Source organism: Chamaea fasciata, unplaced genomic scaffold (genome assembly GCF_029207755.1).
Source record: "Chamaea fasciata isolate MVZ Bird 193981 ecotype frontalis unplaced genomic scaffold, bChaFas1.0.hap1 SCAF_14, whole genome shotgun sequence".
NCBI classification, from domain to species: domain Eukaryota; kingdom Metazoa; phylum Chordata; class Aves; order Passeriformes; family Sylviidae; genus Chamaea; species Chamaea fasciata.
The window spans coordinates 11,214,803-11,231,190 of record NW_027094099.1 but is presented as its reverse complement, the minus strand read 5'-3'; the positions used below and the strand labels follow the sequence as shown (position 1 = coordinate 11,231,190).

At 39.4% G+C, this 16,388-nt stretch overlaps 1 protein-coding gene across 1 annotated transcript in view; it reads right to left on the bottom strand.

Annotated features, from left to right (window-relative positions):
• The window catches only part of ADAMTSL3 (ADAMTS like 3), a 169,159-nt gene that overhangs the window by 51,810 nt on the left and 100,961 nt on the right, over positions 1–16,388 (bottom strand). The window contains exons 8-12 of the mRNA XM_066196539.1: positions 13,170–13,244; positions 7,749–7,906; positions 6,648–6,759; positions 3,856–3,994; positions 2,232–2,282 (exon numbers count right to left, since the gene is read on the bottom strand). Coding sequence (XP_066052636.1) covers positions 2,232–2,282; positions 3,856–3,994; positions 6,648–6,759; positions 7,749–7,906; positions 13,170–13,244 — 535 coding nt within the window. The remainder of the gene's footprint in view (positions 1–2,231; positions 2,283–3,855; positions 3,995–6,647; positions 6,760–7,748; positions 7,907–13,169; positions 13,245–16,388) is intronic.

Here is a 16,388-nt window from a genome sequence, read left to right as displayed (position 1 = left end):
TGCTGTATGTAATGTAAGGCGTGCAAGTGTTTATAGCATAAAGTTTTATAGTTGTTTTTCTTTATCTCATCAGTTTCAAACACACTCCAGATCCCATACTCCCACAAGCATTTTCAAGATGGAGTGAGGTCCATGGCTACTGGGGAAAAGGGGGGTCTTGGGCAAGCAGTCAAAGGAGATACTTTCCAGAACCCACAGCTGTCAAGGGATCCTCAACAGTCCAACAAGTCTGAAATAAATGGAGGCATTCCAAAAGCTTTAAAAGAAAATTTTCATCCTGGGAAATTTTTCTATTTATTTCAAAAGAATTCTCCATCTGTAAAAATATTTCAGTGGGGCATTTACAACCCTAGCCGCAGGAGAACTCTTTCAAGATCTTGTGGTGTGCACCACGACTTTCCCACAACTTCCTCATGTGAATGGGAAAGCAGTGGTAAACACCACAGGACTGCAGGGCAGCCTCCACATGGCCCTCATGTTATGTAGGAGGTGTGATGTAGGACCGCTGCTCGAGGTGAAGGAGCCTGTGCAGCTTTGCTCCAGTGTATATCCAGTACTTTGGTTTTCCTCCTGCTTTGTAAGAACAATCCTGGATCAGCATGCAAGAAACAGGCAAGAAAAGGAAAGAAAGCAGCACCAGCACAGGGTAATGCATTCCAGTTCCTCGCCAGGCAACAGCACAGACAAATCCTGCTGCACTGAAGCACGACTTGCATTGACACTGGACCAGAGTCATCTCCTGGTGCAAGTAAACAAACTTTCAGCTGGTGTTTTCTTTCAGCAATTCCTGCGAGAAAGGGTGTTTCTACATCTTTGTGGTGTTTCCTTATGAGCCCTCCCAGTACAACACAGCCCATTTCCTCTCTCCTTCCTGCTGGCACCAGCTCTGAGTCCTGCTTGGCCTCCTGCTATTTTACAGTCCTGCCTCTGAAGCATCACCCAGGAAGACCATGATACTCTCTGACAGAACACACCGAGGTGCTGAAATGAGGTGGGCCTCTGTCTGTAGCTCTGAGTGTTTGAAACAGGAGAACCTGCCCACAGCTTTATCACAGACATAATCTATCTCACCACAGTGTCGTGCAAATGTGCTGAGCACAGTAGAGCACAGAAAGGGGGATTAAATTTCTCTTCCAAGTGGTCTCCAAACCCTGAGTGGTTCAGAAGATGAAATACTCCTGTAAATACATTAAACTGAGTTCCAGGAGAGATCTGGAGTACAAAGGCATTGGCAGAAGAAATGGAAAGGGAGAGACACAGAATATAATTAGAGAACTCTACAGGAAAAAGCTGTAGAGGAAAAAAATTCCGATCTGTGCATGAAAGCCAAAGTACATCACAGGACAGTAGATCCAGAAGGACAAATTGCTACAGAAATAAACTCTGACATTTATATCAGCTGTAATCAGTAGCTCCACTACGCTGTGCAAGTCTATGATTTCATTCTTATTACTTCATATCTTTACTTCTTTAGAAAAATACACATTATTCATTACATGACATAATAAAGCAGAGGTTCAACTCAGATAAATATGCAACTAACTCATCAACTATAATTCTTTACATTAAAAGCAAATGTGACTCAATACTCTTTAATCCTAACATTCTTCATAAAACATCTAAGGGCTCCTGAGAAGTTTTAAATCCTTGTAATTGATTCAGGTGTTAAAAAGGAAAAAAAAAAAAGTTTTTAGATCACCTGTTCTCTGATGACCTAATTTAAGGAAACAGATATTCCAACAATTTGTTATCTTGAAAGTCACATGTCATCTTTGATGTCAATAAACAGACTGTAGATCTAAAGAGAAGGATCAGACATCTCAAGAGAAAAAGAATTTCCAGAGACCTGTACATAGCAAGATCTGTTCTATAAAATCTCATACCCTGTCAAAAGAAAAACCTTTCAAGACAAGAATTCATATACGCAATTTAAAGATGACGCTCTTCTCAGCACTACAGCCAGAGAAGGCTGAGGGGGACAACTGTTTATTTTAAAGACTTCACATTGGTATTTTCAAGAAGAGCATATTAACCTCTGACTGTTAAGGTAATCATCCAGAGCGCACTAAAATAAATCACAAGCTTCAGAGATGTTTACAGGACTGTTGTAAACTTACCCTCCTGTATCTAAAAAAAATCAAAATATATTCCATTATCTTAGTACTAAAATAGTATATTTGCAGTCAAAAGTGTGCTAAAGCTGACACATATGCTATCCTGATTATACATACCGAGGAAGTGGCTGGAAGTGATCATAGGGCATGATTTCTTTAAATCCATCACTGTCAAAAAAAAAAAATATTGCATCATTATTTCTCATACCCAAGACTGTACATCAAGTACATACTTTTATGTGATCATGCTTGAAGTAAGCAATTCCCAATGTGAAAAGCAGGAATCTTACTTCATTACACACGAACCTTATGGTGAACCTTATGACTTGTATAATCTTACCTTTTCTGCATGGATAAAGAACTATTCACCATACAGCTTCTCTATTTCATACCCCCATAAAATATTAAATGAGTAAGCCTCCAGCAGAGAAATTTATTATCAGTGACCCTTTAGGTCTGTGTGACTTCATTAACAAAAAAATATTCACATACTTCTATCTGTAACAAAGACTGCTGAGGGGCATGAGTGTCAGAGAAACAAATGCATCACAGGATTCATCCTAGATAGGTCCTGAATGCTGCTTAGGACCCTTCTAGAACTGTTTATTTGAACTGCATAGCATAGAGCAGGCATAAAGCCGCACTTCTAATGCTAGGAAATATGGTATTATATCCAGTAGTACTTTCCTTTTCCTGGCTGTATAAACTAAATTTGCAAGGAAAAAGACAATTACCCCCTTTCTTTCTACTAATTTTCCCATTCCAGCTTCGGAGCATTTGGCACCCATTGCCATCAAGCATTACTGAAGCCTTTCTGCTTCATACAGTGAAGCAAGAAAAATTCTTGAAAGGAAAACTATGCAGGAAAAACTCTTGAAAGACTGCACATCTATAACTTTTAGAGGTCACTATCAACAATTATGTCCAACAGGAATGAAAGGAAATGGACAGTTTAGCTGTAGGAAATGAAATCCATTGAGAGTGTTTCCTTTTCTTGCCTATAACTCTAGCTCAGCCAGCTGGCATATTAATGTGAGGTTCTGGGACTTGATACTGTGATGTTATTTTAAGATTCTTTAGCACAGCCAGGAAACCTCACCAGACAATCCAAAAGTTAGTTTGAAATAATGTAGTGCAATTCAATACAATTTATGTGTACTATAGCCTTTACAATTTGGCACTAATATCCTGTGCCATTTGTACCACAAGAATATTTACTTTGAATGATTTTTTTTTTGATGCCTAGTTTTAAAACACCCACTCAAACAAATAGACACAAGCTTTATTTATTAAATTGTCAACACTACAGTACCAATGAAGACTCAAACTTTCATGGTAGGTAAATGAATAAACCAAGTTAAACCATATGCAAAACTTGCACTGACTGGAGCTTCTGTCTGACTGTTGAGATGTTCTGAATGGCAGCATCAATAAATCCAAAAGTAGGCAAACCCTTTCAGAAGATACACATACTAGTGATGTACTACTCAGCAAGAGACAAAGCAGAATTAGCCCTTGAACAAACTGATATTTACAATATCTCTGTATGAGCGAAATCTTCTATTCTGCAACACTGAAGAAGTGCCACACATCTACTGGCAGTCATATCAGTCTTTAACACATGCAATAACCCACCAAGATTAACCAGCCTTAAGATAAAAAGAATTGAAATTGAGTAAATACAAATCCTTCCTCCTTAGTAACTGCCTGTGTCACACACAAATTAATTTGCCATACAGACCTAGAAGGGCAGGGATCCATGTTGCATTCTTTCAGCTTGGGCTTTGGTTTCTTGTTCTCTGGATGATAATGACAGTAGTGGTCAGGAACAACACGCTTCAGACGAATGTCCACGCATTCAGCTGAATTGAGCTGGTAACCTGATAGTGCAGAAGCAAAGTTAATTTTTGTAATGGAGATAAAATAAAATGGCCTTATCTCCCCACGGAATTAATTTTCTGTCTTACTCTCTTTTGGTTTGCTTTTAAACAAGGAAACACCGAGCAGGAAATGAACAACCGGACCTTCACTTAAGGCAATAGCAATTATATTAACCTCTCTTAACACTAGATGAGCTTCCAGCTCTTTATTCTACTGATATTCTAAGAGTAAAGGCACACATATTTCCTTGTGATACAGAAATACTTGTACTGCACCAGCTCACCTGTCAACAGGCAAAACTATGAAGCCATATGGTTCTAGTACATGTTCCACAGCTTATAACTGCCCTGTCCAAGGAGTTACCAGTATGTTGAAGAGCTATATTACACAGTCATTCATGGTAAAAGAAATAAATTCTTGGGACAGAAAGCCAGAGGAATTGAAGATGAGATCCAAAAACATTGCTAAGGAACTGTAGAAAACCAAGAAATCGGTTCAAGAACATTCCGAGTTGAAGAGCCAACAAAAGAAGACTTGAACTAACTACTTGGTGAAAAACAAATAATAAAATATGTGTGGAGACTGATTGCAAGAAGGGATCTGACTTTTATAAACCACTAGGTTATTTTTTGGCTAAGAAAAAAAAGACTCATTCAAAAAAGCTTACTTGGACTTAAACTGAGGAGAGGAGGAGGATGTTCTGGTATGTGCAAAGAAAAAATGTTTTAGACCACAAGAATTAAAACCAAACCAAGTCAACAAACTAACAGCACAAGTCCCAGTGCCTACTGAAAATGCTAAGTATCATGTATCAGTGGCTTCAGTGGTGTGTCTCTTGGCTGATCCAAAGTGTCATCATGCATGAGAGTGATAACCATAAAGAACTAAGCAGTTCCAGTGCTCATGGCATCTATGTTTCAGTTCTTGTAAGTACTGAAAGGGCCCAGAAGAAATGTCACTTGCAAACAAGAGAAACGATTTTTAAACACTCTTGCTCATTCAAACTTGACTGTGCTTTCTGAGATGCCCCTTCCAACACATTGGGATTACAGAATTAAAGACAGAAACAGCATCCAACTGAGGAATGGCAATGCACTAATTCTAAATCTCTGTTGTGAGGAACTTTTTCTTTTACTGCCAGTACCAGACACCAAATAGACAATCTGGACAGTAAATTCACTTCAAGATAACAGGTTAAAGCCAGGCAGCTGCAATACAACTTCCCTGCATGCTCAGTAATATGCTGTTCTTAACTCTACTACTGTCATGACTGAGCAGCTCAGTTTTCGTGCTTTTTCAGTTCCTGTCCTCCCTGAGGACTGCCAAGCCCCTCTGCTAAAGGTACCAGTTTTATATTTTAGGCAAGCAGCCACAACGCAGGGCTTTGAACACCCTGAATGATTTCAAAGAGATTGACATGTAGCTATAATTTTCAAACCATAACAGCAGTCTGAATAAGGCTGGATTTGAGCCAATACCTTTGAAGGTAAATATCTCCCTTGAGCTATCCAGTGTTTACATGCAGCCCTCAAAAGTAACTGTGATGCCTTATACTTCTTCCCTTGTCAGACAAGTTAAGGAAAAAAATTATAAACACAGTGTGATGGAATCATCAGAGGATATGCATTGCCACTCTTAGCTCCAGCAAGAATCACACTTCATGAGGCCAAGTATCTCGTAAGACACAGTAGTTTCCTGTGGGACTACAGATCATACACATATATTGTCTGCATTTCAGATTACAGGGAGATGCAAGTGCCAGAACGGATGGTCCTTCAAAAGATCCCCAGACTCTGCTTGTACTTTAAACATCTCTCACTCTCTTTATTCATGTCCCAAGTAACTATTTAAACCATATTTGCACTCTCCAGAAAATCCCTATGTTGGTATCACCAGCATCCTGGTCTGCTTTCCAGGTGACCTGGGAAATGGTAGCTGAAGGGAAATTGCTATCTGCAGTGTCACACATTCTTCCTACCCTGAGCTCACATTTTTTTTGCAGAACCAGACATGATAAGCAGTGGGCAGGGCTGGATGAACTGTAGCAGAGCAAAGCTACACCTCATCTAAGCTGCAGTGCTTACACCAGGCATGGATGCTACAGTGCCACATGTGCTGCTCTAGCCACCATCAGGGCTAAATGTCCAAGATCAGACAGCCAAAGGTCCTCATAGCAGATGTTCTGAAGATTCTATTTACTTATTCTGCTTTCTGTATAAGTAATTTCTCAACTAAGTGTTCTAAAACTTTCCCTCATGTATACTACTAAGGCCAGAAATACTTCTTCATCTCTTGATTATTCTTATTTTAAAATCTCATCCTGTTTCTTTGCCTATTATTCCCAAATATCCACTATGAGTTGCAATTTTCCATTTTGAATGTTGTATTTTTACTTCTTAGTCAATGTTCTTACTCAAATGAACATCTGTTATAGAAAAACATGACTTTCCAGTAACAACATGTAAAAACCCCTATGCTGATACCAGCTTAACCAACCTGTGTAGCTGCTACTCTGTCATTTATTTTGCTGAGGAATTACCAGTGTGCAGAGAAACACAAACATCTAATCACTAAAAATGCAGAACAGAGGTTGTAAATCAGCTCCTTTTAATCTTGAGCTGTTATCACTCCTGAAGAATTGACATTACTCACCTCCTCCACACGTCACTGTGCAGGGGAAGAACTCTGTTTGTCGCCACTGATGACTGATGGGTTGATAGAAGAAGAACTGAACCACACTCTCTTTTGATCCAGAGTACCTGGTCTGAAGAAATTTCCATTACAACAGACGTGTACACTGTACTCTACTGCTCATGCCATTTCAACACAGAGTTCATACATGATAGCAGTGCAGAGTAGGATGATAACAGACATAAAAACTCTATAAAGTTTAGAGTAGCCATTAAATTTAAGTTCCCAACAGTCAAACATTTGAATGTTGCTTTGTTTTTCAAATTATTAAAGGCATTAATGTGACCATTTGATTATCTATCTTTGAATAGCAAAGTTCTAAACTGCATTCTGTTGGTTTATCTCTTTGTTAGCAAAAACTTTAAAATCTGCTGCAGAAAGAAGTCTATAAGTGATCCAAGCACAGGAAGTCATAGTCAGGCAAGCCTAGCTGCACATGATACTGGAGATGCAAAGGGAAAACTACTGAAATTCTGTTTCTACCATGTGACAGGTAAAGCCAGGCAGTCTGATAATACTGAAACTTCTGCCACTTCCAATGGCAAACTGTATGAGTGCCTTCCTTTGGCAGTCAAATATTGCTATGTTTCTACTTATAAATATCTTGATGAGTGATGCAAGCCACTGGTGTGTGTTCTGGACAGAAAAGAAATTTAAAAGAATTGGAAATGGTCAGTGACTGGATTAGCAATGTCAGAGAGAGATTGTAGGGTGCTGCTGGAAGCAGTGCTCAAATTCAGTAGGTGGCAGTCTGCAATTGGATTAGCTCAATCCACTCCACAGGGTCACACTGTTATTCTTCCAGCAGTATTTAAAACAGAAATCCTGGCCATTTTTACCATTAAAGATCCTGTGGTACTTTCCACCACAGGAAAGACATTATTCTAGTAGCATTTTAATTTGTTTGGATTTTCTTAGCATAAATGATCTCTGGACTGTAATTAGGATTTCTTACTTGCTAACTAAAAGATTTTGTTGTATTGTTACAAGCTGATAGACAGCCACCACTGTATTGCATGTACTTCCAATAACTTTGTAGATTTGTACATTCACACACCCCACCTTGATGATGAAATCTGCTCCAAGAGGCCCCTGGATCTTTATGATTTCCCTGTCTGTACTCTTCTGAAATTCAACGGTTGTATTTTCAATGACAAATGTTCCAGGAGCATTGAAACTGTGCTCTCCCTTTTCTCCTTGTAGTGTTTTTGACTCTATAACTAAAGAAGAAACATGCAGTTAGTAAACTTAAACAGGTTTTTGTTTTCAAGAAAGTCAGAAAGTAATGTTTACAATTTTGCTTTGCAAGTACCAACTGCATATGTGCAGTAAAAACACACCCAGGGAATCTGTGAGAATATTAACTGCTTCAGATTATAGGCTGATAGTTAATTGCAAGACAAGTCAACACAGGAATATCTGTCTGAGCACACTATTCTTTCATACCAGAAGCACTTCTGAGACAGTTTTTTCCTACACCAAGTGCTCTGTAACATTTGATATAAGCAACAGCTTGAGCAGGAAAAGCTGAAAGAAACTCAAAACTGATAGACTCAATATAGAGAAAAATACCTCATACTTCCACACAACTCAAAAGCCAAGCAATCTGAGCAATCAGTCTCCAGAGAAGCCTGAATGGTGCCAAACCCACCTGACACTCACCTCAATACCTGTCTCACTGTACCAAGATCATTACCTTGGCTTTGTGTATTTCCCATGTGAGGAGAAAGCAGGGCCAGGAGGAGGGAGGGCAGCTGCAGCACTGCTGGGGGAGGGATGGCCCTTTCCCAGAACAGGTGGTGATGAAAACCCTTTCTGAATTGCTCTCTATTCCTTGGAAACAGATTAAACTAACAGTCCACAACCTCTAGAAGACAGATGAAGCATTTTAAGATTAAATCACTTCCAGCAAACTGACTGAACTGTAAGTGGACAAAGCTAAAGGAAGATATTCATAACGAAGGTAGAATTCTGGGCTCTGTGTAATGCAGCATAGAGGCACAGCAAGACGCTTGACTTGAAATACACTGGTCTGGTTACAATCTACCAGAACACTGCATGAGAAAAGCATGAATCTCAGATGAGCTCAGGGCAAGCTCAAAGGAATCTTTTGATGAGCTATAAATACCCTCTTTCTCCCACTACCTTGCCTTTTTTGGTACTTTAAACAAAGTTACCTAAGTCAGGCTAGACCATTTAGGTTAAAAGCATCTGGTTTTACCTGCACTGAAAACATGCTCTGAACACTGCAATCCATCATTAACTGTTTTCTTCCTTCAAAATTTTTAAACAAACATGCATTCTAGAGCACCCCAAACAAAGAGAATAAAGAAATTATACAATGAATTGAATTTCCTGAAAACATACCACCATTATCCCAAGCTTCTAAGCATTAGGTTCCACTGTGCTCATAGGTATAACAAAGATCACACACATGGCTGGAAAGAAGTTTCAGGAAGGATTTGTTTCTAGGAAATGACTTTATGTTAATCACAGGGTATGAATGCAGTGGTGAATAAAATGTACTTTGTGAAAGAGCAAAAAAATAAATCTCTGGGAATCAATGTGCCCCACTGTCCAACACATTTCCATGAGGAATAAATAGATATAAACTAATCCCAGAAAAAAAACCCCAAGTATTTAGATAATCACTACATATTTCTGTTTGTCACTTTTATGGCAGTGTCCTTTCTTGACTGCATCACAAAATAACCCTTTAAAATATATGGAACTCAGAATTCTTGGATTAAGCTTCTGCAAGCCTTGATCTCAAACTTACGGCCTAAATTACAAACCTATGCTTGATCACAAACACTGGTTAAAAGTAAGTAATAATACATGTTGTCTGTTATTGTCTCATTTTTTTAAATAAGCGTAAAATCAAATCTCAAGTACTTCCAATTCTAAATACATGCAGTAAGATCCTCAGGAGTACAGGATCCCTTTGAAACCAGCATTTAAGACTACAAGGCAAGGCATCCAGCTGGTGCAAAAAGATGATGAAAATGTTTATTTGGTGACCTCAGCTGCATTTCTGAGCAGTCTTTTTACTAATTTTCTCACTAAAAAATATTTTTGATGTTTTTCTAAGCAGAAACCAAAAATACTGTTCAGCAACTATGAGGCAGTAACTCCCTGAGAGCTGACATACATTTACATTAGAGCTACACTAGATGTGGATGCAAATCATGTGTTTATTTGCCAGGTCCAGCTATGGAGCCGTGGCCTTTATCTCTGGAGGTCACACCACTGAAGCTCAGAACAGCTGCTCAGATTTTTCCCATCTCACACAGGGAGATGAGGAGCTATTCCACAGCACAGTGGATAACCTCTGATGCAATACATTCCTGCTCAGCAGTATTGAGTGCCTGTCATCACAGCCCTCTAAAACAGAGCAACACCAAGCATTTGGTGCATTTAACACATCCATAATATGATGATGCTTACTGGGGAGCAATTCCTCCCTCAAAAACTGTTCATTTATTGATTTCAGAGAAGTTAACTGAGAACAAAGATTTGATCAACTGGTTTCATGACAAGGTTAAGAAAATAATTCACCAAATATTTACTTGTTCTGCAGAGTCCTGTTATACTAAAGGCCTGGGAAGTTTGGCTTCCCATCCTAAATCAATTCCTTGAGACTCCAGTTGTGAAGAGTCACATGGACAGGGAATTCTCTTGAGTGCTCCTCTGTTTCTGTGACTGACAGGACAATCACCAGTGCCAAAGACCTTTAACTATCCGTGCTTAGTTACTTCCCCTCCCTTGACAAAAATGGTAAATGCCTTGCCCAGCTGTGGACAGAAGCCTCCCATTCTCTTGTTGGCAGGAAGGAGCAGGGCCGTGTGGCATAAGAAACCCACTGCAGGTCCCTCCCTGCACAGAGAGAGGCATGGAAGAGTTCCCAGGGAAACAGCTTCTGCTCCCACTGCAATAAAGAGCAAGTATGGTGCTGCCCAAAAGCTGTTTCTTTTCTGTGATTCATTTGTAGGAAGCACAATACAAAGCATTCTTCTCAAAATGCAACAAGCAACACCATGCTCCTCTGAGCATCTGTCAAAGACAGAGCAGTGCACAAACCCACAGCTAAATGCTGTCACCTGATGCAAATCACTGTGAACAGAGAAAAAATTGACAAAAAGAAAAACATCTCAGTTCCTTTCAGTAATGTGTAACCTCCCTAAGTTCACGAACTCAGTTATCTAGCATTAGCCACTTGTAAAAATATTAGCTTCTGGTTTTCCTGTTTCTTCTGCTGGAAGATTGATTTCAGGGAACTTTCAGTCTTTCTTTTGATTCTAATGCTCTTTAAAAAACTACTGGAAAAGCCATAATACAGTCCAAATCAAAAAATATGGCAAACACCATGAAACATTTTATTCAGACCCATTTTTGTGCTAATTGCTGGGTTATTTTCCGCCAAATCTTTCATCAAATCCAAGTAGGCAGAAGTACCGGGGGGCCGTATTTGTTAAAAACCAGAAGTAACATCTTGACTCTCTGATGAATCTGTTGCCTGTATTAAAGTGCCCAGAGACACAAATCAAGTACTTCTTCTAACCAGCTACAAAGAAATGCAGTCCTTACTCAAACACTAACTGCTGGTTGCAAAACAATGCTTGGAGCATTTGTTTCAAATCTGTTATGTGCTACATCTCCAACCACATTTCCATTTTTGATTAGTCCAGCAGCTGTGCTTTCCTGGAACAGGACCAGATCATAAACCCAGGATGAAGCACCACTGAACACAAGATAAAGGGAAAAGTGCCAGACACTCCACAGTGCTCTTCACGTTTTTGCTGTTGCTGCTGACTCTACTTGAAGGACAAATATATACTGGCAACAGGAGGCAGTATAAAATTTTAACAATAGTAGTTAAAGAAGTAGTCCCTGCTTCACCTGTTAAATTCAACTCCTTGCAAGCCAGGAAAAACATCTCTGACAAATGAACTGGTAATAATAGGTGATTATTTTTAAGATTCTGGCTTTAATTATACCAGCACACCCACACTGAAGTTGATGAAGTGGCAGACAAAGGATCATTTGGTATCCTCTGTTAAGTGACAAACACCCATGAACACATACTGTGGGAAGGTGGAGAAGCACCTCTGGAGCATCAGCTCTTGGAGACCTGGCTATGAAGCCAGAAGCGATTGTCATCTCTCTCCCCACAACTCTCTCCGTTGTTTTTCACCTCTGCAATTTTAATTTTAGGTTAAAAAAAAGTCTAAATCCTCACAGATTTGCAAACAGATGTGCTGGTGGAAGTGGTTACAGGAACGTTTCACAATTCCCGTCCAGCCAGAGAGCAAACTAACAAAGGTAATGCCAAGCCACAGCTCCTTTACAGAACCACCCTGGGTAGGAAGCCAGGAGCACTCTGTACTTAGTTACTGAGTTGCTGCTGCATTCCTCAGGAGCTTTCCAGAAATCCCCCAGGAGCCACTCAATCTAGTACTTTTTCCTCATACAAAGCTGAAACAACAACTTCCTTCTGCAGAACTACTTAAGAAAGTCCAAGAATCCTGACCTGAACTGGTCAGGATCACTCCTTCACACATCCCCTGCAAGAGTTTTAAAGGAATACTATTTATTTCGATATAACTTCAGCTTTGTATGTTTTTTATGTAAGTAGTATATCTAGAAGTTATTGTCACTCTGGAGCTGTTCTGAAGAGGGAGTTTTATTTCAGTTTTTTTCTTTGAAAGGATGTCACAATATATTTTTGAAAGCAAAAAAACCTGATGAGCAATTTAAAAAAAATTCATCTTTTACTTCTGTTTACGTATCTCAGAGCTGAAGTTCTTTTTGTTTCTATGATCCAGACTACATCTGCCACTTCTACAAATAAAATTTGTTCAAAGTTAAATGAATATTGTATTACATTGCTTGGTATGGCAGCATCATTTACAATTGAAACCATTAATTCTCTGTGCAAACTAGGCCTATGGACAAAGAAATTGCCATAAATACTGCCATCAGCCTTACAAGAAAATATTGGAAAACAATTGTCTTACAGAATATCAAACTGCTCCTCTGGTGGTACGTAATGACTAAAAGAATTACAAGGAAACAGGACTTCTGTAGTCATTCACCCTACTTCATTTGCACCTAGATCACTTTTCACAGGCTTCAACAGAAATCTGGTGCTGAGCTATGCAGGGGCTGTTGATTCCACACATAATCCTCTAGAAGGTAGGTTTTTTGGCATGTTGTTCAAGAGTGTACTGTATTTGAGATGCCTTATATTGGTTTAAATGGAAGGAATAGAAACCACCACTAGGTATTCTATTTCCTTTTACCAAGAAAACTTTCAGTATTCTCTAGGACTATCTCCAGGCTGGATATTAAAGATGGGAAGAGGAATCAAGGTATTGAGGTCATGATCTTACTCATATTTTCCAAAGTTTGGATGAGTTCAGACACAAGGTTCTGTTTTTATTTTCTGCCTATGTATAAATACATAAAACAGCTCAGTCATACCAAGGTGCGCTGGTCCTTTCAGGGTAATTCTCACACTGCGACTCCCATGTGGTACAGCAATCACAGTTTCTTCCCCTAGGAAAATTAAACAACTGTTTTAGAAGTTATCTTTCATCAGGGAATTTGTACATCACATAATTAGACTGAAAACTGTCAAATGTGACTACGAAAATATTTCACAGCTTTCACATTTTTTCTATTAAAATAATATGTTATTTTATTAAGTACAGTGTACTGAGTCTGTTTGCCATGGTATACAAGTATGAAGACCTACAAATGGACTTGTAAATCTTGCTTTCTCTTGGAAAATAATTTGCTATTAATAATAACAACTGAAACGTCAGTAGTGTATTAGGAACATATTTACACTCTGTTGTCCTAGTTTTATTCTCTAATCACTGAATTGACATAAGGAATCTGCTAAGTAGTCCTTCCCCCTTACAAAAATCTGCAGCTGTTCAGTCTCATTTTGCCCACACCTCATTTCCTGCTGCAGGTCACAACTTCAATAAGTGGCAGGACTTACAGGAAATAAATCATCTACTTAACACTAACCCTTAACCAATTACAGACCAGTTAAGAGCAAATATATAATAGCTATAAGGTATATGTTATAACGGTGTCTGCATCTAACTTACCATATAAGATCATTTCTTCCAGTAAGAGGCTCAATTTAAAATGAACTATAAACCAAAGCAGCCCCCAACAGGACACGTCAATACAAAACAGCTTTTGGCTGCCTGAAAGGCCTCTTCATATATAAATGTGCAACACACTTACTTCAGTGCATTTTACAAAGGCAGAAAGTTATTACTTCTCATTTCAAATGTAGGAAATCTGTTATTTGCCCAAGCAAACTGAGTTACCAGTCAAATAAACAGGCCAGAGACCCTCATGCCAACAAAAGCAGTGCCCTCAGAAAAGGGTATCCACAGGGATATCCACAAAAGGAAGAGAGAATCATCCAAGGAGCTGTCACCCATTTCCATCATAGCCCAACTGCAAATCTTCTGTAAGGCAGACCCAGCCCCATGTGTCCCCTGCAGCCACACCCTGCACAAGATGCTCTGTTTGGTGATGGACCTAATGCACATTCAGTGGCTGGTGCAGAGCAAGCTCCTTTCTGCAGATTCAAAAAGTAATGTGTGTTGAAGGTCAGTGATACACTGGCTCCAGAATTACCCATAAAATAATTAGAGGAACAATAGTTGAGTTTAGTTTTAACAAAAAAAAAAAAAAAAAAAAAAAAAAAAAAAAAAAAAAAGTTTAAAAATGTTTCTTTCCACTTTAAACCGGAACACTTTATGGTAGATGCTAAATTATCAGCTTCTGGTTTACATCTCCTTAGCATAAGTATGATTTCCTGCCAAATGTTCAGAATACTTCAAGCAAATACTGCAATTATTTTTTCTGAAATAAACACCTTCTTATGTTACAGTTTTTATATCGTCAATTTCTAGGAAGGACATTTAAATATAACAATTTATTTTGGATGCAATAAAATACGAGCTTTATTAATTTCATTCTTGTGTATTCCACCAGAGTGAAAAATACTACAGTAAAACAATAATACAACTAAGGAGTCCTGGAAAAAACATTAACTACTGAACCACTTAATATCTTTCTGCATCTTGGTTTTTCATCAGAGGAATGGCTAAAGATAGCCAGGAGGTAGTGGGTGTGTATATCTTTAAAGTAAGGAAATAACTACTGAATTCACATGTGCTCGACAGTATTTGAGGGAAAGCAGGTTTGAGGGGCCCATCTGTCCTTACTTGGTCAGGAATTGAATCCCATACTGATAACAACCAAGGATCAGTCGCCGCACAAAGCCTGGAATAAAAGTCAAATTATGACCAGTTCAGAATGCACGCACTGCTGGTGCTGTGAAGTGGGACCGAGCGCAGCCCGTGCTCCACGGACACGGGCCGGGTTTGCAGATGTGCACACATGTGCAGGGCTGCTCCCCTGGAGAACAACCAGGGTCATCCTGCTGTGCTTCCTGCACCTCCCCACAGGCAGCTCCGCCCGCCCCGGCAGACCCCGCAGATCCCTTCTCAGGATGCCTCACATTCCTTTAGCAGTACTACAGACATTCCACCCTCACCGAAGCACTCTCTGATATGGTCCACAAGTCTCATAGGGGTGCTAAATTTGGTGTTTCTCTGCGGCACAGACAATATTACCAGAAAGTGTTTTATTTGCGTTAGAGATGACTAAGCTCACCGCCACAGCAGCAGCAAACCTCTGCGGCCCACAGACCTGTCAAGAAGTCTGACAGCAGGGGTTTTTGGTAACCTGACTGAGATAATTATGACCTAGGGCAGTCTTTCCTTGAGATCAAGGATATCATAGGAAAAAATAAATGTGAGATTTTTGGACTTCTGAACAGAGATGAGGGTTTGGAAGAAACAGGACAGAACTGACCACAAGGGACTCCTTCTCCTAGGGACAGCTTGAAACAATGGTTATGGTTGTCCAGGTCTGGCTCCACAACTATATATTCCAAAGGTCTCTGGTTCTCAGCTGAATGTAATTCATATTCTTAAAGAAACACAAGGCTCTGTAAACCCATTTTAAATGGTTATGCTGTACATTTCCCATTAAATCAGTAGGGTCCACACTGCTAAAAGCCATGAACTCTTATGAAAACATAAGGGGAAACTGTTACCCTGAAATCCATACTGAGAATTTTTGATTACCTTTTTTTTTCCCCTTTACAGTATTTCTTTGAAAGTTAATTGCTGACCTTTGTCTAAAGCTGAAAACAAATTAGCCCAAAGTCATCTGGAACATGAATAAACACTAGACTCTATCATCTGAGCTCAGATTAAGGCTTACCTGAGCCTTAAGAAACTGAGAAACAGGTGAGATATTGTCTCTATTCTAACACTGCTTTCAGGATAGGGATTCCCAGCAGCATGAGAGTCATCTCCCTCCACTCACCCAGAGACTCTCAGCAAATGTGTGCACACTACACACAGCACTTGCTGATTAAGCTCCTGGATTGCTTTTACTTTAGATGGCAAGGTTTGATCCTGTTTCTATGGTGTTAATGTGGATTTAGATTTTGGATCTCAGTGAGAGCAAGATCAGACTCCCTGCTATGGTAAGACTGGGAGCTAATCCCCAGGATCAAAATAAAGGAGCCACATTCCTAAGCTCAATCCAATTCAGCAGGTTTTATTTATTTTTCCATGTGGGCCATGGTGGACCCAT